The 24,474-nt window shown below is 41.5% G+C and overlaps 1 protein-coding gene across 1 annotated transcript; it reads right to left on the bottom strand.

Moving 5' to 3' along the window:
* Positions 1-758: 758 nt before the first annotated feature.
* Positions 759-23,815, bottom strand: LOC139444786 (potential E3 ubiquitin-protein ligase ariadne-2-like). Its single transcript, XM_071225737.1, has 15 exons — positions 23,761-23,815; positions 18,356-18,634; positions 17,448-17,515; positions 16,535-16,598; positions 15,995-16,145; positions 15,272-15,393; positions 13,248-13,357; positions 12,636-12,753; positions 9,939-9,989; positions 9,504-9,549; positions 8,023-8,150; positions 6,663-6,806; positions 5,532-5,600; positions 4,810-4,893; positions 759-3,875 (listed from the first exon to the last, which is right to left on the bottom strand). Exons 2-15 carry the CDS (start codon positions 18,605-18,607, stop codon positions 3,801-3,803), a joined length of 1,482 nt encoding a protein of 493 aa, XP_071081838.1. The 5' UTR covers positions 18,608-18,634; positions 23,761-23,815; the 3' UTR covers positions 759-3,800.
* Between the last annotated feature and the right edge of the window lie 659 nt (positions 23,816-24,474).

Raw genomic sequence — 24,474 nt, forward strand, 5'->3', positions numbered from 1 at the left:
TGTCATTTAGCCAAACATACTTTCCTAGTGAGTAGTCGTCATTTAGCCAAACATATTTTCCTTGTGAGTAGCTGTCATTTAGCCAAATATGTTTTCCTAGTGAGTAGCCATCATTTAGCCAAACATATGTTCCTAGTGAGTAGCTGTCATTAGCTAAACATATTTTCCTAGTGAGTAGCTGTCATTAGCTAAACATATTTTCCTAGTGAGTAGCTGTCATTAGCTAAACATATTTTCCTAGTGAGTAGCCGTCATTTAGCCAAACATGTTTTCCTAGTGAGTAGCCATCATTTAGCCAAACATATGTTCCTAGTGAGTAGCTGTCATTAGCTAAACATATTTTCCTAGTGAATAGCTGTCATTAGCTAAACATATTTTCCTAGTGAGTAGCTGTCATTAGCTAAACATATTTTCCTAGTGAGTAGCCGTCATTTATCTAAAAATAATTCCCTAGTGAGTAGCCGTCATTTATCTAAATATACTTCCCTAGTGATAGCCGTCATTTAGCTAAACATACTTTCAAAGTGAGTAGCTGTTTACACATGAAAGTCATCATGGTCATGTGAAACTTGTATTCCCTTACACTTTCTTCCACGCGTCACTCACAGGAACAGAGACAGAAGATCTTGAAAATAAAGATGATGAATTGTCTTTCTTTGGTTGAATGGCATACCACTTGCTACAGAAATGGCTGACTCATAAATTCAATAGATTTTTTTAAATGTTTTATATACGTCACGGTGGCAATTGGGGGGGGGGGGGGGGGGGGCATTTTTTTCTGCATTTATACATATCAGCAGGATATTGATCTAAGGTATCCTGTACAATTCTATCTACAATGATATAAACTCACATTACATAACTAAACAAACAGAACAAATGCATGCTAATATTTCTGAACAAAGTACAGAGAAATATAATTTCAACAAGTCTGTAACTAACAACTGAAATTCACTTCCATGGAATGCAGGATATCTGTTTCAACCAAAGTACTCCTGTAAACCTACGAGTGAGTTAGTTAGATTTTACATCACTTAGAACAGTATTTGAGTTATGGACCGACCATTTGATATTCTGGATGGGAGGGGGGACAGAAGAAGGAGCGTGTGGAACTTCATAAAAAAACTGTCCCAGAAAAAACTTGATAAACAATAAGGCTTCAAACTGTTGAAATAAAGAGAAATTGTCTACTTTTTTGCAAGGTGATATTCTTACAAACATTTTCAGGCTTAAAAGTTTAATTACAAAATATATATCTGGTTTTGCAGCTGTAGGTGAAAAAATATCTAGTCTCCATACTAAATCCCAAGCACCTCACAGAATATCAAACGGTCGGCCCTTCATATAACTGAGTGTCAGGAGTGTGTGTGGTACTGGAAGTATGACCTGTGGTGCTCACAGCGCCTTGTCGACAAAACAAAACACCACACATCTAACGTCTTATGTTCACCAGCAATTAATATTGGATAACTAAACAAGGGCCTAGGTATATCTATATTACTCAAAAGAAATTAAAGATCACCCAATTCTTTCATATTAAACAAGTTTATCTGTCATGCCATGACAGGTTAGCTTTCTAATATATGAAATAATCCCTGTCCTACCATGACAGATCAACTACAGTTGTGAGTGAGTGAGTTGGGTTTTAGGCCGCTTTTAACAGTATTCAAGTTATATCACGGCGTGTCAGCTTAATGTGGGAGGAAAGCCCAAAGTGATGCAGGTCTCAGACATTTACCACTTCTGTGAAACCCATGTGCCGACAAACCTAGAAACATAGTCTGGGCGAACCAGGATTCGAACCCACAATCATAGGTTTCTGGCGCGCATTAGACAACTGCCCCCGACTAACTTCAGTAAAATGAAAGAATCTGGAGTTCTTAAACTTTTTCTACTCAAAAGCAGTTAAAGAACGCCTGAACATGCCATGACAGATCAACTATAGGAATAAGAAAGAATTGGGTGTTCTTTAATTTCTCTTAAGTAGTATATTACAAAGTTTTTGTTTGAATGATAAATACCTACAAGGAATTAACAAGTCTAGAAGACACACCCCATAACCACTCATGGTCAGACAATGGTATCTGCAGACAATGGAATATTCCTGTGTAGCATAACATGGTTCACCATAGCTAATACCATACTAATCAACTGAAAGGGAGACAATCCTTCACCCTGGAAAGCTGAGTAATTGTGTTTACAGCAAAGTGGGGCTCATCAGATGCAGGCTACAGGTGCAGGTGTCAGTATCTCTTTAAGACTAATCTATAATGTAACCATGGTAACTGAGGCAGCATGTGGGTGAGTCTCCCTTTAAGACAAGTATATATTGTAATTGAGGTCATCAAGTAAACATCTGGGCAGAATGTGGGGAAGTCTCCCTTTAAGACAAGTCTGTACTGTAATTGAGGTTAAAAGTTTTGGAAGAATGTGGAGAAGTCTCCCTTTAAGATGCATCCATACTTTAACTGAGGTTATAAAACCTGGGAAGAATGTCAGGGGAGTCTCCCTTTAAGACAAGTCTGTACAGTAATTGAGGTCATAAAGATTTCAAAGAACGTAGGGAAGTCTCCCTTTATAATAAGTTTATACTGTAACTGAGGTTATAAAATCTAAGAAAAATGTGAGGGAGTCTCCCTTTAAGACAAGCATATACTGTAATTGAGGTTATAAAGTAACCATGTGGGCAGAATGTGGGGAAGTCTCCCCTTAAGACCAGGTCACATCTGAGGTTATAAAGTAAACATCTGCATCCCTGATATAACAAAGTAGTCAAACATCCATCAGTACTGGATTCAGCACATCCATGCAGCATGTTGGATACAGAAACACAATATCTTACATCAGTATTTACACTGCTTCGTTCCACACAAAACTAACAACAACCCTCATCTTCCACCACAAATATCTACACCTTGTAATGCAGACACCTAGCAATACAAACCCCATGCAGTCTGTAACACTGGCACCTTGTAATGCAGACACCTAGTAATACAAACCCCATGCAGTCTGTAACACTGGCACCATGTAATGCAGACACCTAGTAATACAAACTCCATGCAGTCTGTAACACTGGCACCTTGTAACGCAGACACCTAGTAATACAAACCCCAGGCAGTCTGTAACACTGGCACCATGTAATGCAGACACCTAGTAATACAAACTCCATGCAGTCTGTAACACTGGCACCTTGTGACGCAGACACCTAGTAATACAAACCCCACGCAGTCTGTAACACTGGCACCTTGTAATGGACACCCCATGTTATACAGAAAGTCAATAACGCAGGCACCTTGTAATGCAGATATGTCGTTATACAGGCAGTTTCTAACACTAACACCACGTAATACAGACCACACATAAAACCGGCAGTGTGTAAAACTGGCACCTAGTAATACAGATATTTTGTGATCCAGACACCATGTAATGCAGACACCTCATAATACAGACACAGAAGCCTTGAAGTACAACCACCTTTAAAGAGGATCCATCTTTTTTGGAAGTCCAGTTTTGCAAATTACATTCTATATGACAGCGAGATCCTGGCAGTGATAGTATTTTCGTGAGACGAAGCTCGGAGTCATTACACCAATAAATGAAAGCTGTGACCATAGCCTGAGGGTGACTCAGCAGCCTGGGGAAAATCTGGGATTCATTTTGATTTTGTATATGACCGTACTTTCTAACGCTTTTCTGATATTTGTATGAGGAAGATGAGGACAACTTTCATGAACAGCTTGACAATTCAGTGATTATGATTTACAGGTGACTTAAATAACATAAACAACTTGTAGCCCTTGTTAAGCAACTTGAAGGAAATCCTTTAGCAAGGTCAGCCTCCTCTTCTCTGCGATATCCATCTGGTTTTCTAGGTCCTGCAACAACCACATCATCACTATCACATACTGTACACAATACAAGGTGAGAAATACAACTACTAAAGCTGGTTTTGTCTCCACAGGTTTGTATAAGACTGACTACACATGAACATGTGACTGACCAAGCAAACCCATGGCTGACAGCATGAGCAACTGTGTCAGTGAGTGAGTGAGTGAGTGAGTGAGTGAGTGAGTGAGTATAGTTTAATGCAACTTAGAGCAATATTTCAGCAATATCACAACGGGGGAAAGCAGAAATTGGCTTCACACATTGTAACCATGTGGGCAATCGAACCCGGCCTTTTGCCCTGCCGAGTGCACGCTTTAACCACTAGACTATCTGACCACACCTCTACCACTTGAGTTGATGCTCTTTCAGCAGCATCACACATTGTAACCATTCAATCTTCATTGCAGTTGTGTCGTGTAACAAGCAAGAACACCAGTACATATGGTCCTGGGGTCCGGGTGGCCCATTTGTCTAAGCAAATTGCTGTGCAGAGTTACTTCGATGTTCCATAAACCTTTGATTATAGAAATTGTGGGGCTCAAATCCAAGATTCTCCCTGAATATGTTTCTAGGTATGTCAGCATCATACCCCTGCTCACTGTATACATTTAAGACCTGCATTAAAAATGCTGACACGTTGTGATAGAACTGAAACACTGTTCAAAGCAGTTCTAAAACCTAACTCCAGTTTACTAGGTTACACCATTCTAGTTGTTCAGGGTTATCTCCCCTCTAATCTATACAGGATTATCTCCCCTCTAATCTATACAGGATTATCTCCCCTTTATCTGTACTGGGTTATCCCCCCTCTAATCTGTACAGGATTATCTCCCCTCAATCTGTACTGGGTTATCTCCCCTTTTAATTGGTACTGGCAAGCTCCTTCCCAGGATGTGACACCTTTGTTACTGGTTTACCTACCCCTCTATCTGTAATCTCAGCTCTCTCCACCTTCCAGGAAAGATTTTCCACCTCCGCCTCCAGCTGTGCCTGCTGGTACTCAAACTGAGAGAGAGAGACACAATGTCACACACAGTTTGCAGGCCGCTTTCAGTCATGTCACGTCACAATGTATCTTTTCAATAATGCTATGTTAAGGTGTGATTATAGATTCTCTTTTCAATTTGGATTACTTCAGTTCTTTAATATAAAGATCTTTTGAGTTACAACAATAAAATTAAGATATAATGATGACTAAGGGTGCAGGGTATTACTGGTATATTGGTGAATTGAAGATCATTCTTTCCTAGATATGTATCACAATGTATTCTTTTCATTCTCAGTATATCGGGTGATTTGAAATAGCCACTTTTATCATGTGTTCCATGTCATACACTTGACAAATATCTTTGCTGCCCCGGAGCGTGCATCCAGAGCCTCAAAATGGCTACATATTTATTAAATGAGTAAACATTTTGTTGCACCAGCATCCTGTTTTGTTCTATTTGTGAACTTCCATCCATACATTGATGCTTCAGATTTTTCTGAATTCAAAATTTGGAATTATAGAATATATCGTGATACGTATCACAATACGGCCTTGTGTATCGCAAAATATTGTGATACACTTTAAACCTCCAATACCCATCCGTAATAATCACTAGTTTCTATTACAAAGACATTGTTTGTACAAATCATCTTACCAGCTGCTTGCGTCCTCCCTTGTCCATGTAGTATGCGTAGGGGTATGTGTACTGCAGGGTGTATCGGCACTGGAAGGTAGACAACAAGATAACACACCTTGTATTGGGGGACAGAGGATTCTCCTCCATCAGTGTGCATTAGAGAGAGAGAGGATGAATAAGTCTGGTGTCACCACTTTCAGATGGGCTTGGCATAAATTGATCAAACCCGAGTTTGTGCATGATGGGTGCATACATTTACTGCTAGGCCACCAATCATGCCAGTACTTTAACCCCTACCTCATCCTCCAGAAGGACAAAAAACTGCTTACATAGGTTGCTACAAATAACATAAAAATCTTGAGCATAAGACTAAAAAAAAAGAAAAGTTTTGGTTGTCAGGCACTGCCCACATCATCATTAAGCACTGTTAAGTTCATTGCACGTTTCATTTTTGTTTCCATTTTTGTGTGCATTGTGTTTAAGTATTAGGATTTTTACATTTTTTGAAAATGGAATTAAAAACAAAACATGTGGCATACTTTATAATGATGCAGGTGGTGCCTGAGAACCAAGACTATTGTTTCTTTAGCCTAAGTTAAACTACAATCACTTTATTATTCAAGACTATTCAAAATATTTCAAAACCATCCTCAGGGAACTTTCAGATATAATTGCGACCCTCCCTGAATCTTGTAACTGTTTGTTAGTAGTTAAATGCCAAACTAAGCAATATTCAAGCTATCTGACAGCAGTCTGGACCAAACAATCGAGTTATTTGATATCATAGGCACTGACCTACAAAATTTGGATACGATGACATGTATTAACCAAGTTAGTGACTGCCTGATCCAGTTGGTCACCTCTTACGTGAGTGAGTGAGTGAGTATGGTTTTACGCCGCTTTTAGATATATTCCAGCAATATCACTGCGGGGAACATCAGTAATGGGCTTCACACATTGTACCCATGTCGGGAATCAAACCCGGGTCTTCGGCGTGACGAGCGAACACTTTAACCACTAGGCTACCCGACCGCCCCGTCACCTCTTACGACAAGCATGGGCTGCTGAAGACCTATTCTCAGTCGTTTCTTCACCATGTTCACAGTTTGAATCTTGCAACTGTCAAAAGGATATGTGTTTAAGACTGACCTTCTTTAGCAGCGTGGCCGCATCTAGGAGGTACTGCCAATCTATCCACGTGCCCTCGTTCGTCATCACTTTGTCCTGGATGCGAGATCGGATCTTCATCAACGTCTGCTCCTCCAGCTTCAGACTCTTGGCATGATTCTCCCACTGTGAACAGGTAACCATGGTAACAACAAAGAACTTTAGACACTCTCTAATCATTAAGAGTCCAACAGACAGAAGCAGCATGTAATGGGACCCAACAAGTGGTACAGGCAACAACCTGGTTTTGACAGATTGTCCATTCTTAACAATTTGTCAATGCTGTCAATTTTAAACAAGTCACAAGTTTTGACCCATCCTCTATATCTCCATGGCTAACATTTCGGTAATCAACACTAACCCCTGGATCCATTCCTGTTGTATTCGCCATCTCAAATTACCCGCCCTTAATTTTCATTAACAGTTTACCAACCAATCAAACGTGGAGTCCAGGAAAAATGAAATAGGTAAGTGAGTGAGTGTTATGGTTTTACACCGCTTTTAGCAATATTCCAGCAATATCCCGGCGCAGGACACCAGAAATGGGGTTCACATATTGAACCCATATCGGGAATTGAACCCGGGTCTTCGGCTTGACAGGGGGCGCTTTAACCACTAGGCTACCCGACCTCCCCAGGAAATAGGTAAGGGAGGTCATTCGTATTGCCTAGAGACAAAAGCACCCTCAGTATCAATGGACGTGGAGACATCCTTTCCATTAGAAAGATGTCTGAAGGCTTTCTTTTGTGTGTTAGTCACTTTAGACTGAGTAGCGTAGCAAATCAAACTGGATAATGAAAATCAATGGCAGGTTATTTGAGATCCCCAAAACCAAGGGTATGGATCTAGGGGCTATCTCATTAAAATCAGATCTTAGTTTTCACTACTGCTAAACAAAGATCTGAGGACATCCCATTACGGGTCACGTCAGAACGACCTTTCACGAACTTTGACCGATCAATGGAATGACTGACAAGAAATCGACATTAGCCAATCAGAAGGCAGCTTTCTCAACCTTTATGAAACTAGTTTCAAACTGGCGACTACGCTTTGAAACATATTTTGACGTATTCTCGATTAAAAAAATTCAAACTAGATTGTATGGATATAATCATAAATCCTGAAATGTGAAATGTGAGCCATGGAGACATAGAGGATGATTTTGCCCTCACTTCCGCCACCTCTTCTGATAGTGAATGCAGGGTCAGGCTGCTATCTGCCAAAAATTCTCACCAAGGGAACATGACTGAAATGACCATTAACTCAGTCACAGTGACCTACTGTGTGGGCATGGAGCAGATAGACAAGAAGCATGCTGTGTCAGTGAAGACAGATGACTCACCCGCTCATAGTAGAACAGATATTTCTTCAGCGCCTCCCGGGCCTGCACCAGCACAGACTCGTTGGCAATGTTGGGGTTCTCCTTGTAACGACTGCACTCGTAGTACTCACTCCCATGGGCCTTCCAGTCTAGGGAGACAGAGACACAGTAGTGGTGACAGCAGTAACACAGAAGCAGTGTAACATATATAAAGGGGCAGAGGTGGCCCAGTCGTCTAAGGCGCCGCGATTCGCTGTGCAGAGTTACGTCCCTTGGGCACGCCAGAAACCTATGATTGTGGGTTCGAATCCCGGTTCCCCCGATTATGTTTCTAGGTTTGTCAGCATCATACCCGCGCTCGTGGGTTTCACCGAAGTGGTAAACGTCTGAGACCTGCATTACTTTGGGCTTTCCTCCAACATTAAGCTGACACGCCGTGATATGACTGGAATACTGTTAAAAGCGGCGTTAAACCCAACTCACTCACACTCACTCACATATATACCCCACACAGACACAGTATACTGACTCAGAGTTTACCAGTCCTTTGTTTTCCTCATAATGCTGAGTGCCAGGCAGGGTACCAACAAGTAACAGTTTTTGGTATGATGCAACTAGGGATCAAACCATATACCTTCCACTCTCCAGGCAGACACTCTATCCGATACACCACCGAAGCAGTCCTTTATATTCTTGCATAGCCAATCACTCCATAACAAGCACAGTACAGTAAACTCAAAACTCCACTTAGCCGATACACAGTTTAAGATGAACCCTGCTATTGAAGTGAGTGTGTGGTGTGGTGTTGTGTTGTGTGGTGTTGTTGTGTTGTGTTGTTGTTGTGTTGTGCTGGGGTGCGCTGTGTTGTGTTGTGCTGTTTTGTGTTGTTGTTGTGTTGTGCTGGGATGCGCTGTGTTGTGTTGTGCTGTTTTGTGTTGCGTTGTGTGGTGTGGTGTTGTGCTGTGCTATGTTGTGTTGTGCGGTGTTGTTGTGCTGTGATGTGTTGTGTGATGTTGTGTTGTTGTGCTGTGCTGTGTTGTGTGATGTTGTTGTGTGTTGTGTTGTGTGGTGTTGTTGTGCTGTGCTGTGCTGTGTTGTGGTGTGTAAATCAGACTTCTTGAATGATATACAGAACAGCATCACGTTGAATAAGGTGGAAATTGGAACACCATATTTCAAGGGGTAAGTTTAGATGACGAACTACTTTTTCCTGTATGTCTTTTTGTTTTGTTTTTGTGAGTATGTGTTCTGCCACACAATGTTCAAGCCATATGATGCCGTCCTATAAATAATCGAATCTCGACCAGACAATCCAGCGATGGATATAGTGAGCAATGATCCACGCCATCAGGGTATGACGACATGACGACATGCAATAAACCAAGGCACTGAGCCTGACCATTTCATCCATTTGGTCACACCTTATGACCAGCATCTAGTCCGGAATACCCCCCCGGGGTGTTTCAAGGTTTCATTACGAATATACCTGCCAGGTTACTCACCTCCAAGACACATCCAGCAGAAGTCATACTTGCATTTGGAACATTGCTGAAAATGGATGACAAGAGATATAGCAAAGGTGTAGAGTTACGATTCTTTGTGGAAAAGGCCCCAGGACTAATCTTGCTTAATAAAGGTGAATACTAGGATGAATATGAACAGACAGCCCATATATTGTCAGTGTTTAAACACCTATATCTTAAACTTTTTACTTTGGGGCGACGGCCATAATGACAATGTTTCATTTAGAACACCATGACTTGCATAGTCAGACTTGAGAAATCTCTTATGGCATATTACCTATGAATATTTTCAGATATTCAGAACTTTCAAATTCCCCAAGTATTATCGGTATGGTTGTTTTCATCTAGAAACTCTACCACGTCAAGGATGTCCCCATCGTCGATGCTGGTGAACCATGATCACTGATAGCTTACCATATGGTTGCATCCTCCATTTTTCTCTATGCATACATGGCACTTTGGACACTGTGAATGAGACAAAATGTAGCCATATGTATTGTATTGTATAATGTGACCGCAATAGGACATTCACAAATTCAGGATTTTTTACTTATTTTTGCAAAAAAGATTATTGATATATCACTCAAAACCATGGGTGTAGCAATACTAGCATGAGGTACGGGTAGACTACACTGGCCTAGAATCCCCACAGAGAGACAAGAATGGGTACTAGGGATCTACACTGCCCTAGAATCCCCAAAGGGAGACAAGCATGGATACTGGGGATCTACACTGCCCTAGACTCCCCACAGAGAGACAAGAATGGGTACTGGGGATCTACACTGCCCTAGACTCCCCACAGAGACAAGAATGGATACTGGGGATCTACACTGCCCTAGACTCCCCACAGAGACAAGAATGGGTACTGGGCATCTACACTGCCCTAGAATCCCCACAAGGAGACAAGAATGGGTACTAGGGATCTACACTGCCCTAGAATCCCAACAGGGAGACAAGCATGGGTACTGGGGATCTACACTGCCCTAGAATCCCCACAGGGAGACAAGAATGGGTACTAGGGATCTACACTGCCCTAGAATCCCCACAGGGAGACAAGAATGGGTACTAGGGATCTACACTGCCCTAGAATCCCAACAGGGAGACAAGAATGGGTACTGGGGATCTACACTGCCCTAGAATCCCCACAGGGAGACAAGAATGGGTACTGGGGAACTACACTGCCCTAGACTCCCCACAGGGAGACAAGAATGGGTACAAGGGATCTACACTGCCCTAGAATCCCCACAGAGAGACAAGAATGGGTACTAGGGATCTACACTGCCCTAGAATCCCCACAGGGAGACAAGAATGGGTAGTAGGGATCTACACTGCCCCTAGAATCCCCACAGGGAGACAAGCATGGGTACTAGGGATCTACACTGCCCTAGACTCCCCACAGAGAGACAAGAATGGGTACTGGGGATCTACACTGTCCTAGAATCCCCACAGGGAGACAAGAATGGGTACTAGGGATCTACACTGCCCTAGACTCGCCACAGGGAGACAAGCATGGGTACTAGGGATCTACACTGCCCTAGACTCCCCACAGAGAGACAAGAATGGGTACTAGGGATCTACACTGCCCTCGACTCCCCACAGCGAGACAAGAATGGGTACTAGGGATCTACACTGCCCTAGACTCCCCACAGAGAGACAAGCATGGGTACTAGGGATCTACACTGCCCTAGACTCCCCACAGAGAGACAAGAATGGGTACAAGGGATCTACACTGCCCTAAATCCCCACAGGGAGACAAGCATGGGTACTGGGAATCTACACTGCCCTAGACTCCCCACAGAGAGACAAGCATGGGTACTAGGGATCTACACTGCCCTAGAATCCCCACAGACAGACAAGCATGGGTTCTAGGGATCTACACTGCCCTAGTCTCCCCACAGAGAGACAAGCATGGGTACTAGGGATCTACACTGCCCTAGAATCCCCACAGAGAGACAAGAATGGGTACTAGGGATCTACACTGCCCTAGAATCCCCACAGAGAGACAAGAATGGGTACTTGGAATCTACACTGCCCTAGACTCCCCACAGAGAGACAAGAATGGGTACAAGGGATCTACACTGCCCTAGTCTCCCCACAGAGAGACAAGCATGGGTACTAGGGATCTACACTGCCCTAGACTCCCCACAGAGAGACAAGAATGGGTACAAGGGATCTACACTGCCCTAAATCCCCACAGGGAGACAAGCATGGGTACTGGGAATCTACACTGCCCTAGACTCCCCACAGAGAGACAAGCATGGGTACTAGGGATCTACACTGCCCTAGAATCCCCAAAGACAGACAAGCATGGGTACTTGGAATCTACACTGCCCTAGACTCCCCACAGAGAGACAAGAATGGGTACAAGGGATCTACACTGCCCTAAATCCCCACAGGGAGACAAGCATGGGTACTGGGAATCTACACTGCCCTAGACTCCCCACAGAGAGACAAGCATGGGTACTAGGGATCTACACTGCCCTAGAATCCCCACAGAGACAAGAATGGATACTGGGGATCTACACTGCCCTAGACTCCCCACAGAGAGACAAGCATGGGTACTAGGGATCTACACTGCCCTAGTATCCCCACAGAGAGACAAGCATGGGTACTGGGGATCTACACTTCCCTAGACTCCCCACAGAGAGACAAGAATGGATACTGGGGATCTACACTGCCCTAGAATCCCCACAGAGACAAGAATGGGTACTGGGGATCTACACTGCCCTAGACTCCCCACAGGGAGACAAGAATGGGTACTGGGGATCTACACTGCCCTAGACTCCCCACAGGGAGACAAGCATGGGTACTAGGGATCTACACTGCCCTAGAATCCCAACAGAGACAAGAATGGGTACTAGGGATCTACACTGCCCTAGAATCCCCACAGAGAGACAAGCATGGGTACTAGGGATCTACACTGCCCTAGAATCCCCACAGGGAGACAAGAATGGGTACTGGGGATCTACACTGCCCTAGAATCCCCACAGGGAGACAAGAATGGGTACTAGGGATCTACACTGCCCTAGAATCCCCACAGGGAGACAAGCATGGATGCTGGGGATCTACACTGCTCTAGCATCCCCACAGGAGACAAGCATGGACACTTACATCTTTTGTGTGGGCGCTGATGTAGTTGGCTGTCTCAGAGTCGTCTGCACACTTTGTGAGCCAGCGCTTGATTGTTTCACAGTCGGTGGGGGCATGGTACTCGTTACCACAGCGGAAACTGAAATCAAACACAGAAATCATCCTCCTGCTTGCCAACAACATTTGCATTATGAGTCAAAGTGATGATAAGTTTTGGATGTGCATAGAATTTTTAACCATTTGGTGTGAGTGCATGAGTTGGGATTAACGCTGCTTTGACCAGAATTTCAGATATATCACAGTGTGTCAGCACGATGTAGGAGGAAAGCCCAAAGTGATGCAGGTTTTAGATGCTACCACTTTGGTGAAACCCACAAGCACGGGTCTGGTGCTGACAAACCTAGAAACATAGCCAGGGCAAACTAGGATTCGAACCCATGATCAAGGTTTTCGGCATTGCTTTCATGATCAGTTTGAATCTGGTATTCAAACCAAGGATCAGCAGATCCTGGCATGACTAAGAGATGCAACTCTGCACAGCCAATTCTGGAGCATTATATGACAGGGGCATCACATAATTCAGGAAGACACAAAAACCAAGGAAGACGGCATGTAACATGTTTCTCTACTCACCAGAAGGAGTTGTTACACTGGGAACACAGCACCTTCTTAGCAAGGGACTCCTTGGCACGAACAATCACCGAACAATTAGCACCTGGGCAGAACCTCAATTGCGGGTGGTTCTGTAAACAGAGCACTTCAGGTAAACACAGATAAAAGCTAATTAGACAAAAGCATCATATGTAAGTACATATGAAATTGCAGTATTAATCCATTTAGTGTAAAATAGAGGAAAATTATTAGATTTAAAACATATCAACATTTCATATCATGCTATTTTCAGCATATATACCATATTTTCTCGAGTATAGTGCGCACCCATGTATAATGCGCACCCCCCTCTAGCGGGTTCAATATTTTGGAAAAAAAAGAAATTTTAATATTATGCGCAGAAAAAAATTACACCGTACCCTTTCAGCGAAGTCCGGCAAACGAACGGGTGCTGAGAAACTTCGTCAGTACAAATTCGAAATTTGAGATAAAAAATCACCAGACATGTTTACTTACCGTTTAAATAGTATTTATTGTTCTGCTAGGCATTGTTTTATATCTAGGGATCAAGATTACCTTGTGTATTTTCTCGTAAACTAAGCCGGAAACAGCAATCAGCTGTACACACGTTTTCTTGGAATCGACCGGTGATTCGGTCAAGACACACCCAATGATATAACTTTATAGGATTTTTAATGCAAGGATCGGCAACAGTTGTACCTGAAACTATTTTATATATCAGGAATAATATATTCCATTATTTTCTTAATCATATGCAGCCTTTACTAAACATATTTAAAATAATAATAACCCTAAGCGAAGCAGCTGATCGCTATTCCCGGGTATTATTTTTTACATGGAACATGTGTGACCAGTCACCGTCAAGGCTCACACGCACGTGATCACGTGAGCGCGAGAATTTCATGTTGACATAGAATCGTCAAACAAAAACAAATATGACTTTTAACGAGTCAAAGTATGTCATTTATGATATATGTATCCATTCTCTGTCAACTAAGTTCGTTTCAAGGCGTCAATAGCGGTATTCTGACCGTGGTTGCTGTTAATAACGGTGAGTTGTGCAATCGATCTTCCGATCACTTCACACACGATTTCGCCGAAATTAATATAAACAATATTATAAGGAATTTTGAATAAAATTAATGAAGTAAGTTACAAACATAAGTCCAGAAATACAAAGAACACTTTTTATAGACAGACAGTGTAATTACATGATTATTTTGCGTACTTCAGTATGGATTTGTTGACATGGTATTTCCAGTGTTTCGTGCGCACGGTAATGTCTTTCCATGGGGGAAAAAAACATCCAAACTCATAATTCGTGTATAATGCGCACCCCCTTCTACACAGCTGTGTTTTTTTGAAAAAAAGTGTGCACTATACTCAAGAAAATACGGTATTCATAATATTCAAGGTGTAGTAATGGTATTTGTTCATTGGTTGGTTTATTGTTTAACGCCACACTCAGCAATATTCCAGCTATATGGCAGCGGTCTGTAAATAATCAAGTCTGGACCAGACAATCCAGTGATTGATATCATGGGCATCGATCCACAAAATTGGGATCGATAACATGCATCAACCAAGTCAGTGAGCCTGACCACCCGATCTCGTTAGTCGCCTCTTACTTGTTTTGTGTACTTTATGTGAATGACAGAACTGGAAGACAAACTATCTTGATACATCAATATTATAATCTATCAATTACAGACCTTCAAATGAAGCACACAGATAATGTTTTCAACTAATCTCATCCTGTGTCAGGAGATCCAAAATGTAGGTACATTCATCTGTCAACATGACCAAGGATCCTTGCATCCCGGACACACTCACACAGAGTAGCCATTAATAAACAAGCTTCAGGAGGATCAATCATCAAGAGTACAAGGTCAGGACATTGACATGTTCACATTGGAATGCATTAACAAGCTTGACCATGATGAATCATAGTTCTTATTACTACCTATTCCAAACATATTCTGTCCTGAACTAGACAACGTGCTACAGACACCAGTCGGACCCACCTTGACGAGATCATTGAAGGAGAGCATGGAATATTTGTCCCTGAGAGTTGTATCACTAAGTATACTGCACAGGAAGTCCTCCGGGACCAGCACAGGGCAGTCCTTGCCCATGCACTCGATACCTGGAACATACACACAAACAAATACATGGCCTGCATGACAAAGCCCCCAAATATATACTTCATATTATTGAAATATCAGTGTGTATCACTGTCTGCATGTGATGTAGACCCCTACCCCACTAAATTCATAAATTCCAATATTGACAAATTTGATTCTTAACATCGCGTCGAAGATTATTGCACTTATATAGTGACACGTGTGTGCGTGCGTGCGGAGCTGCTTGTACTAGTCTGGACTGATGCCGATATATAGTGCTATCCAACTGAGATGTGATATATAGTGCTATCCCACTGAGATGTGATATATAGTGCTATCCCACTGAGATGTGATATAAAGTGCTATCCCACTGAGATGTGATATATAGTGCTATCACATATGTGTGTTGCTATTTAATTTATTCAAGTTTCCTTGTGTCCAAGCCGACCAGTCCTTGTTTTAGCCACTTAATGCCAAGGGCCAGCAGGGTAACAAGTACCATCTTTTAACGTCTTTAGGTATGATGCTGCTGGGTCCCATTTGATTCAGAGACTCCTGTAATGACAAAGGGAGGGAATTCTGCACAAGGAGATGTAGATTCTTTGACCCCCCATCTGTACTCACCTATAGTGACTCCCTGTTTTATCTGGACTTGGAAATGCATGTCCCAACAATCAGCACAGAAGGCGTGGCCACAGTTGAGGGCGTGGAAGTTCTCCTTGGGACTCGGGCACACACACACACGACAGACATGGGAGCTGCCTGACATCATCTCCTGGAAGAATGGGAGGGAAAATAATGGGCATGAAATTAATAAACCATTTACCTGACATCTAATGGTACCATTGGTCTGACAACTGATAACAACCTACCATTTGCCTGAGAAGTGACAATGCACAACATGCACACTCTTTCTGTCCGACAGTTGTTTTCAATAACTTATGATCATCATTTGATGCAGTTGTTTTAGACTATGAATAATATTTTTGGCCACATGATATAACATTGATAAGAACACCAAATCAAAACTAAACTCAAAAAGTATTCTTCTGTCAAGTACAGATACAAAGAAGACAGTTAAGTTTATTCTGGGAGGTAAGTTCCGGCATGTAGCACTGAGGTTCTCATCATACAGAGCTGATACGGAACAGCATGGGTACTCACATCATATTTTTTGGAACTCCTGATTTTAGAGTCGACAAGAAGTTGAGCAGGATCCTTTTGATGCCTTGAAACAGAAAGAAACAACAATAGTTATGTTACCAGTTGTTGAAATATAATTACTTTCCTGATAGTCTTTCATCATCTCATGATCAGAACAAACACAAATTGGAAGATGGCATCATTTTCCAAAGCTCAACATGCACAAGACAAAGTATCTGCAGATTCCATAGTTCAAACTTAGAGTATACATGATGCAGCATCTCTTAACCAAATAATGGAGTAAGAGCTGGCTAAAATACATCTTCAGCTTGATGCCCACTTCAGAACTAACTGAATGCAACTTTCAAGAAATATAATCCACTATGCTAGGATAGCCACTGCTTAGAAAAATATTTCAGCCATATGACAGCTTAACATGCTTAAAGTGGGAAGGAAGCTGAGAGCATGTGTGACACAGGTCGTACATATTTACCCCTTTCATGAATCCGACAAACATGAGTACAATATTGTCTTTATCATTTTTAATGGTCATGTTATCAGTGAATTACATCAGGAAACATCAGGAAATGAAGACTTTTGATAGAAAATTAGCCCCTAAGAACGCTAACATAAACTTATACAGGTATGGTATGACAAGTAACGAAATTATGGACTTATGATGAGTGAGTGAGTGAGTGAGTGAGTGAGTGAGTGAGAGACGCTTTTAGCAATATTCGAGCAATATCACGCTGGGGGGACACCAGAAATGGGCTTCACACATTGTACCCATGTGGGGAACCGAACCCGGGTCTTTGGTGAGACAAGCGAATGCTTTAACCACTAGCCTACCCCACTGCCCCTTGTGCCCCCCATGAAGCGCCCCCGACAAAAGTTAAGGTGTAGTGAGAAGGGGAACGTGGTGTAGGGCACCTACCTGTCCAGGATGTACTCTCTCCTCCAGTCGTGGGTTAGTAGCAGCATTTTGGCAAGTGATGGTGTAATCTGAAGAAAAGCAGCAATGAAATAGTTTGGCTTAAGTCTTTGGAAAGTTGTGTTGAATGTTGTGTGAGTCAAGTGGTAAATAACTGTCTCCTCTACCACTGGCCAGTGGGCGGGATGATATTTTACCCAAGTAATCATCCACATTCAACAAACCAACGAGTGAGTGAGTGAGTGAGTGAGTGAGTGAGTGAGTGAGTGAGTGAGTGAGTGAGTGAGTGAGTGAGTGAGTGAGTGAGTGAGTGAGTGAGTGAGTGAGTTGGGTTTAACGCCGCTTTTGACAGTTTTCCAGTTATATCGCGGCGTGTCAGTTTAATGTGGGAGGAAAGCCCGAAGTGATGCAGGTCTCAGACGTTTACCACTTCGGTGAAACCCATGAGCACAGGTATGATGCTGACAAACCTAGAAACATAATCGGGGCGAACCGGGATTCGAACCCACAATCATAGGTTTCTGGCATGCCCTAGGGACGCAACTCTGCACAGCGAAACACGGCGCCTTAGACGACTGGGCCACCCGTGCTCCCCAAACCAACAGAGACTCAGTTAGGGATTAACACCTTTGATGGATCAGCTTAACATGGGAGGCAAAGCTAAACATGTTAAATGGCACTGGTCTTAGATGGTCCCACTTTGCTTGGCTTCTTTCGTTATATTCCACTGTCAGCAATATTCCAGCTGTAATGGTAATCTGTAAACAACTGAGTGAGGACAGGACAAGATTTGATACTAAAGACAATTGGATCCTGGCAGCAAAGGGAAGTAAGTGTGTACATCAAAGTCCTGTGACAAACTGAGTTACCTCTCAACCATGTACATTTATTCATTCTCCAACTCAGCCTACCTTTAGAGGGGTACATAGTGCTTCTATTTCCTCGTTCAGTAGCCTATCTACGTCTTCCATCTGGAGCAGCTCGTACTCAAAGTACTCGGGGTCGTCACATTTCTTTGGCTTCTCAAGATCAAGATCGTCTGTTTCGTTATAATAATCATGGAGATCCTGATACTCATCCTCATCATCGTCGTCCTCCATGCCATCAGACTGGTCGCTGTAGTCCGACTCCTCCGAGTTCTGGCTCTTCATGTCTGTTGACATTGCGGCTGACAGGTTTAGATGACTATTCTGGAAAAGACGATTCGTAAAATCAGTACGACACGAAAAGAAAACATTTCATGAAAAAGATGTCTGATTAGAAACGTAGCATCTCTCTCCAGAAACACATGCATGAAGGAAATTAAGTCACCCAAGTAATAGCTCACCCAAATAATTATATCCATTGGGCACGATTAGGCATGTCACAAGACACCTTCAGAAAGCATTGACACACTGTGATGCTTGAGTCACGATAAACATAAATCAAGATACTTCATTCAGGCTGTGATCAGGGTTATCATGGTTATATACTACTAAAAAATAATTAAGGACAACACAATTCTTTCATATTACTATAGTCATGGCATATGAAAGAATCAGATGGTCCTTAACTTCTTTTGAGTAGTATAGTTTCGTTATGGATGTTTAACAAATCATCATACATTTGGTATAGTGGTACATGTATGATATTGTAAGGTCAGGTATTGATACAAAGATCAACAGAGCTACAGATAAGCTGCGTATTTGCGTAAAACACTCCCACTAAATATTCAAAACCCAATTACTTTCAAGTTTCTTGCGTACAAAAATGCGTGCATTAAAGGAAAAACTCAAATATATAAAAAAAAAAAACTCACGTATATACACATGATATACCCAATAAAACTTTTTCAGCATGCGTACAACGGAGCTAATTTGCGAAACACAATTATGAGCTAATTTACTTTCTGAGTCAAGCCTATATATTTAGAACAGTTATATACATCTAAAACATGATTTCTTTTTTTGAATCTTAAAATGTTCACTAGTTTTGGGAAAAACACAATAGAGTGATGAACGAATGAGTGAAATAACCATGATAGTATTGGTTACCCAATGAAAAATGTTACAACCCAATTAACACAGCTGAATCAACACAAGAATGTATAAGCATGATAAGGGAACATGCAATCATAATGAAATGAAAGTACTATTTTCCTAAAGAATATACCATGTATACAATAATTAGGCTGGGACGAGTCCAAACATATCCAGAGTTCCCGTTTACTGATAATTAAAAGTTTTTTACCGGTAAAATTAGACTTGGACTGTTAATTCATGTGACTACCAGTCCCTGTGGACCGGCAAATAAAGTACCTTATAAATATTAAATAACTGATATTCATATACATGATATAAGTATATTTTTCCTCTTGTCTATTTTTAGTTCAAGGAAATAACATTTTGCTTTGCTTTGAGGTAAAATATATACTTGCAGTGACTTAGTCTCGAAATATTCAAAAACAAAAGGGAAAATTATGACTGAACTTTGCGTGAATGACATGTAGATCTAACTAAGTTACTTCAGAGATGACGTCATTGCATTGAACATGATGTTGAAACAATAAAAAAGAGGCAATTTTTTCATTCATTTATTTATTTGTTGAACATGTTGAAAGTTGGGACTGACAAAGATTAGGTGGGACTGTTAATTTTAAGAGTTGCCAGTCCTGGTGGACTGGCTGTTTCAAATGCCAGCGGAAACACTGATATCATGTGACTAACCACAGGTCTGGGTAGTCCTGTGGGTACCCAGGTCCTACGTAGGACCCATCTGACCCGAGTACCAAGTTACCAGTCTCAGCCAGTACGATATGTACAAGAGGTATGGAAACACTGTATTTTTATGAGTAGGATATAAACATGGCACCCCTCACTGCACTGTCATCTATTGCTCTAAGGTACACATGCAGTCAGCATGGCCAAACAAGGTTGAGGGTGACACAAAAGGGGTATGGTCTACTGCAGATAACTAAACAATTATCTAAGAAACCTCGCTTTCACATACAAGCATTAACCTGAACTGAACATGCTGAAGGAAAACAAAAACATGTTAAATATGAACAACTTAGTAGAATGCTCACGAACATTATATATGTGGAAGAATGTGTGAGAGAATGGATGAGACCATGTGAGAATGGAAGATTGTGTGTGAGAGAGTTTGAGCATGGAAGATTGTGTGTGAGAGAGTGTGAGAATGGAAGATTGTGTGAGAGAATGGATGAGAGTTTGTGAGAGAATGGATAAGAGCATGAGTGAGAGTGAATGAGAGAATGTATGAAAGTGGATGGGAGAGTATGTGAGAGAGTGTGACTGTGAGAAAGTGTGTGAGAGAATATGTGAGAAAATGGAGGAGAAAGTGTGAGAGGATGAGAGTATGAGAAAGTATGGATGAGAGTGCAGGTGGATGCGAAAGTGATTGAGAAAGTGGATGAGAAAGTAAGTGAGAGAAAGGTCAGGAGTGGATGAAAGAGTGTGAGGGGATGAGAGTATGTGAGAGTATGGATGTGAGTGCAGGTGGATGAGAAAGTGTGTGAGATAGTGGATGAGAAAGTTAGTGAGAGAGATATGTGAGAAAATGGATGAGAGATTGTTAGGGGATGAGAGTATGGATGAGAGTGCGTGGATGAGAAAGTGTGTGAGAGAGTGGATGAGAAAGTTAGTGAGAGAGATATGTGAGAAAATGGATGAGAGAGTGTTAGGGGATGAGAGTATGTGAGAGTATGGATGTGAGTGCAGGTGGATGAGAAAGTGTGTGAGATAGTGGATGAGAAAGTGTGTGAGAGAGATATGTGAGAAAATGGATGAGAGAGTGTTAGGGGATGAGAGTATGGATGAGAGTGCAAGTGGATGAGAAAGTTACTGAGAGAGATATGTGAGAAAATGGATGAGAGAGTGTTAGGGGATGAGAGTATGGATGAGAGTGCAAGTGAATGAGAAAGTGTGTGAGAGAGTGGATGAGAAAGTTAGAGAGAGAGATATGTGAGAAAATGGATGAGAGAGTGTTAGGGGATGAGAGTATGGATGAGAGTGCAGGTGGATGAGAAAGTGTGTGAGATAGTGGATGAGAAAGTGTGTGAGAGAATATGTGAGAAAATGGAGGAGAAAGTGTGAGAGGATGAGAGTATGAGAAAGTACGGATGAGAGTGCAGGTGGATGCGAAAGTGATTGAGAAAGTGGATGAGAAAGTAAGTGAGAGAAAGGACAGGAGTGGATGAGAGAGTGTGAGGGGATGAGAGTATGTGAGAGTATGAATGTGAGTGCAGGTGGATGAGAAAGTGTGTGAGATAGTGGATGAGAAAGTTAGAGAGAGAGAGAGATATGTGAGAAAATGTATGAGAGAGTGTTAGGGGATGAGAGTATGGATGAGAGTGCAAGTGGATGAGAAAGTGTGTGAGAGAGTGGATGAGAAAGTTAGAGAGAGAGAGAGATATTTGAGAAAATGTATGAGAGAGTGTTAGGCGATGAGAGTATGGATGAGAGTGCAAGTGGATGAGAAAGTGTGTGAGATAGTGGATGAGAAAGTTAGTGAGAGAATATGTGAGAAAATGGAGGAGAAAGTGTGAGGGGATGAGAGTATGAGAAAGTACGGATGAGAGTGCAGGTGGATGAGAAAGTGTGTGAGAGAGTGGATGAGAAAGTGTGTGAGAGAGTATGGGAGATATGGATGAGAGAGTGTGTGAGAAAGTGGATGAGAGAGTGTGAGGGGATGAGAAACTGTGTGAGAAAGTGGATGAGAAAGTTAGTGAGAGAGCATGGGAGAAAGTAGATGAGAGCATTTGAGAGAGTGGATGAGAGCATTTGAGAGAAAGTGGATGAAAGAGCATGTGTGAGAGAGTGGATGAGAGAGTGGATAAGATAGTGTGTGAGAGAGTATGGGAGATATGGATGAGAGCATGTGAGCAGTGAGAGCAGATGGTGTTTTGGGCTGAGGCCATCATCAATATTACAGCTACCGGCAAAATTATGTAAGTATGACTAGACTAAGCAAACCAGTCTGCATGTTTAACCTTCAGCCTCTTGCCATTGCTTGCAATGTCTTGGGGGCAGAGATTTTCAGTTCAGCAAAACTAATTATCTTAAGGTAAATACCTACTTGAACTAAATTGGCTTATATTATGCAATGTCCTTTCGACCGGTTTGACTTGTGTTTGAGGCTATTCTCGTTGCGCTGTGAAAAGCAACAGCTATTGGAGGATGGAAGAACAAGGAACCGGGTATCATAACATAAGGATATAAAATAAAAAGCTGCAGCCAAATTGACATGTGTGTTTTTGTTGTTTATCTGTTAATTAGTGTACACAAGACTTGAAAGGGTGACGCTATTGTCAACATCATATTATGAACAGTCAAAAAGACTTTGAAAATCCACTGTGCAAGATAACAGTGATTTATCAATAATCATAATATCGGTTAATCCTTTGATCCACGTTTTTGCAACTCAACTGATCATTACCTCTCTTGCTGTGCATACTACATAACATACAGTACATTCACCACATCATACCTGGATATATAACCAAAATGTAGATTAAACAGATTAAATAATCGATGGTCAGAGGCCTAGTTTGTTGGATCGCTGGTACTAATTGGCTTCTGGTGATTATGGGGCTAATTAAAACGGTGCTGGCTAGACGATTGAAAGTTAAAGTGTTGTTTCCCTTGGAAATGATTGTGCAGCGCAATCAACAAATAAAACTTTCAGGTCGGGGATATGGGTGGAAGTCTTTCCCATCATGTTAATTACAAAGGGCTAAATGAATGAATAACGATGATAAAGAGACCCAGTGCCAATGTTTACAATTCTAAAACTTCACTAACCATGCTGACATAATTTCAGTTTATTTGAACAAATGTACACTTTTAACTAACATGAGTTCATATTGAAGATAGCTGGGTTGTTTCATAATTTACATCATAATGTGAGTCACCAATACCCATGCTACATAGATTGCCATTGCTAGATACCAGACCCACAACATCTTCTGTGATAATGATGAGCCCATTGAGGAAAAGGAAATGCTAAAATAGTTTGATTATTGACTTAGAAAGGATATTTATGACAGCATGAAGACAATTAATCCTCTCTTGTGTTTACTGTTCGAACCGAAGAAACTTGTTCAATATACGATCTTGAAAACTATTTGGATTGTGATGGTCAGGCCAATATATTCTTCATGACTCACAAAAACAGATGACTGTCATCGACATTAAATATCTACTCTTAAAATATGTTTTGGAACTTTATCAAACAAACTTTAGATTGAACAGATACACCATAGTGTTAAGAAAGTACTCAGCTGAAATTAATCGTGAAGACGTTCATAAGTACAAACCTTTTTGGAAGATTGTGCAAGTGTGCCAATGTTTTCATCAATCCCAACAAAGAGTATCTCGACAACCGGAAGTGACGCACATTATTATATTACGTTTTAGTCACATACTTCATTACCAAATTTTATCTCATGAAATTGCAATGAATAAATAGAAAATATGTTCGATGTTATAATTAATCAGTGAATAGTTTGTTTTACCAAAACAACCGCGGGCTATATTCTATTTATAGTAACAGTTCTCCGGAAGTTGTAAATTATGCGGAAGGCGGGAATTCCCCTTGCATTTCAACTCGCATGTGGAAATGTCGTAACAGTAAATGGCCATTTGAATCATTGTGTTTTATCAGCTGTTTTTCTTCTTTGACAGCTTCGAAGAAATATGGCTCCGGAAATGTTTTGATCATTTGTAAGAAACGTTTAAAAAATTAGTTTGCCTTACTCTTTTCTCTAACACAAGGCTTGTAAACAACTGGAGTGTGTATTTCAGTTGTGAATTTTTTGTCAGCCATTAGAATTAGCCTAAAACAGAGATGCAATTTAAGCAGTTACTTTTACACAACACACCTAGTGCATTTGAACACTTATCTCCCTTCAAAACCCTAACACGAAGCAGGTATAATGAAGAAGGACCCACATAGACATTACTAACTGGAATGAATTACATAAAAGTGAAAAATTGTAAAACGCCATGCACTTATCCCTAATCACGACTTC

Source organism: Haliotis cracherodii, unplaced genomic scaffold (assembly GCF_022045235.1).
Source record: "Haliotis cracherodii isolate W230 unplaced genomic scaffold, xgHalCrac1.p SCAF_6, whole genome shotgun sequence".
NCBI lineage: Eukaryota > Metazoa > Mollusca > Gastropoda > Lepetellida > Haliotidae > Haliotis > Haliotis cracherodii.

What these genes read in the sequence shown, in the direction of transcription:
- LOC139444786 (XM_071225737.1), bottom strand. Translation starts at nt 18,607, where the DNA reads ATGTCAACAGACATGAAGAGCCAGAACTCGGAGGAGTCGGACTACAGC. An exon ending in AAAACAGGGAGTCACTATAG is followed by an intron (nt 15,394 to 15,994) that starts GTGAGTACAGAT and finishes TGTATGTTCCAG; the next exon opens with GTATCGAGTGCATGGGCAAG. An exon ending in CAGTGTAACAACTCCTTCTG is followed by an intron (nt 12,754 to 13,247) that starts GTGAGTAGAGAA and finishes GTTTGATTTCAG; the next exon opens with TTTCCGCTGTGGTAACGAGT.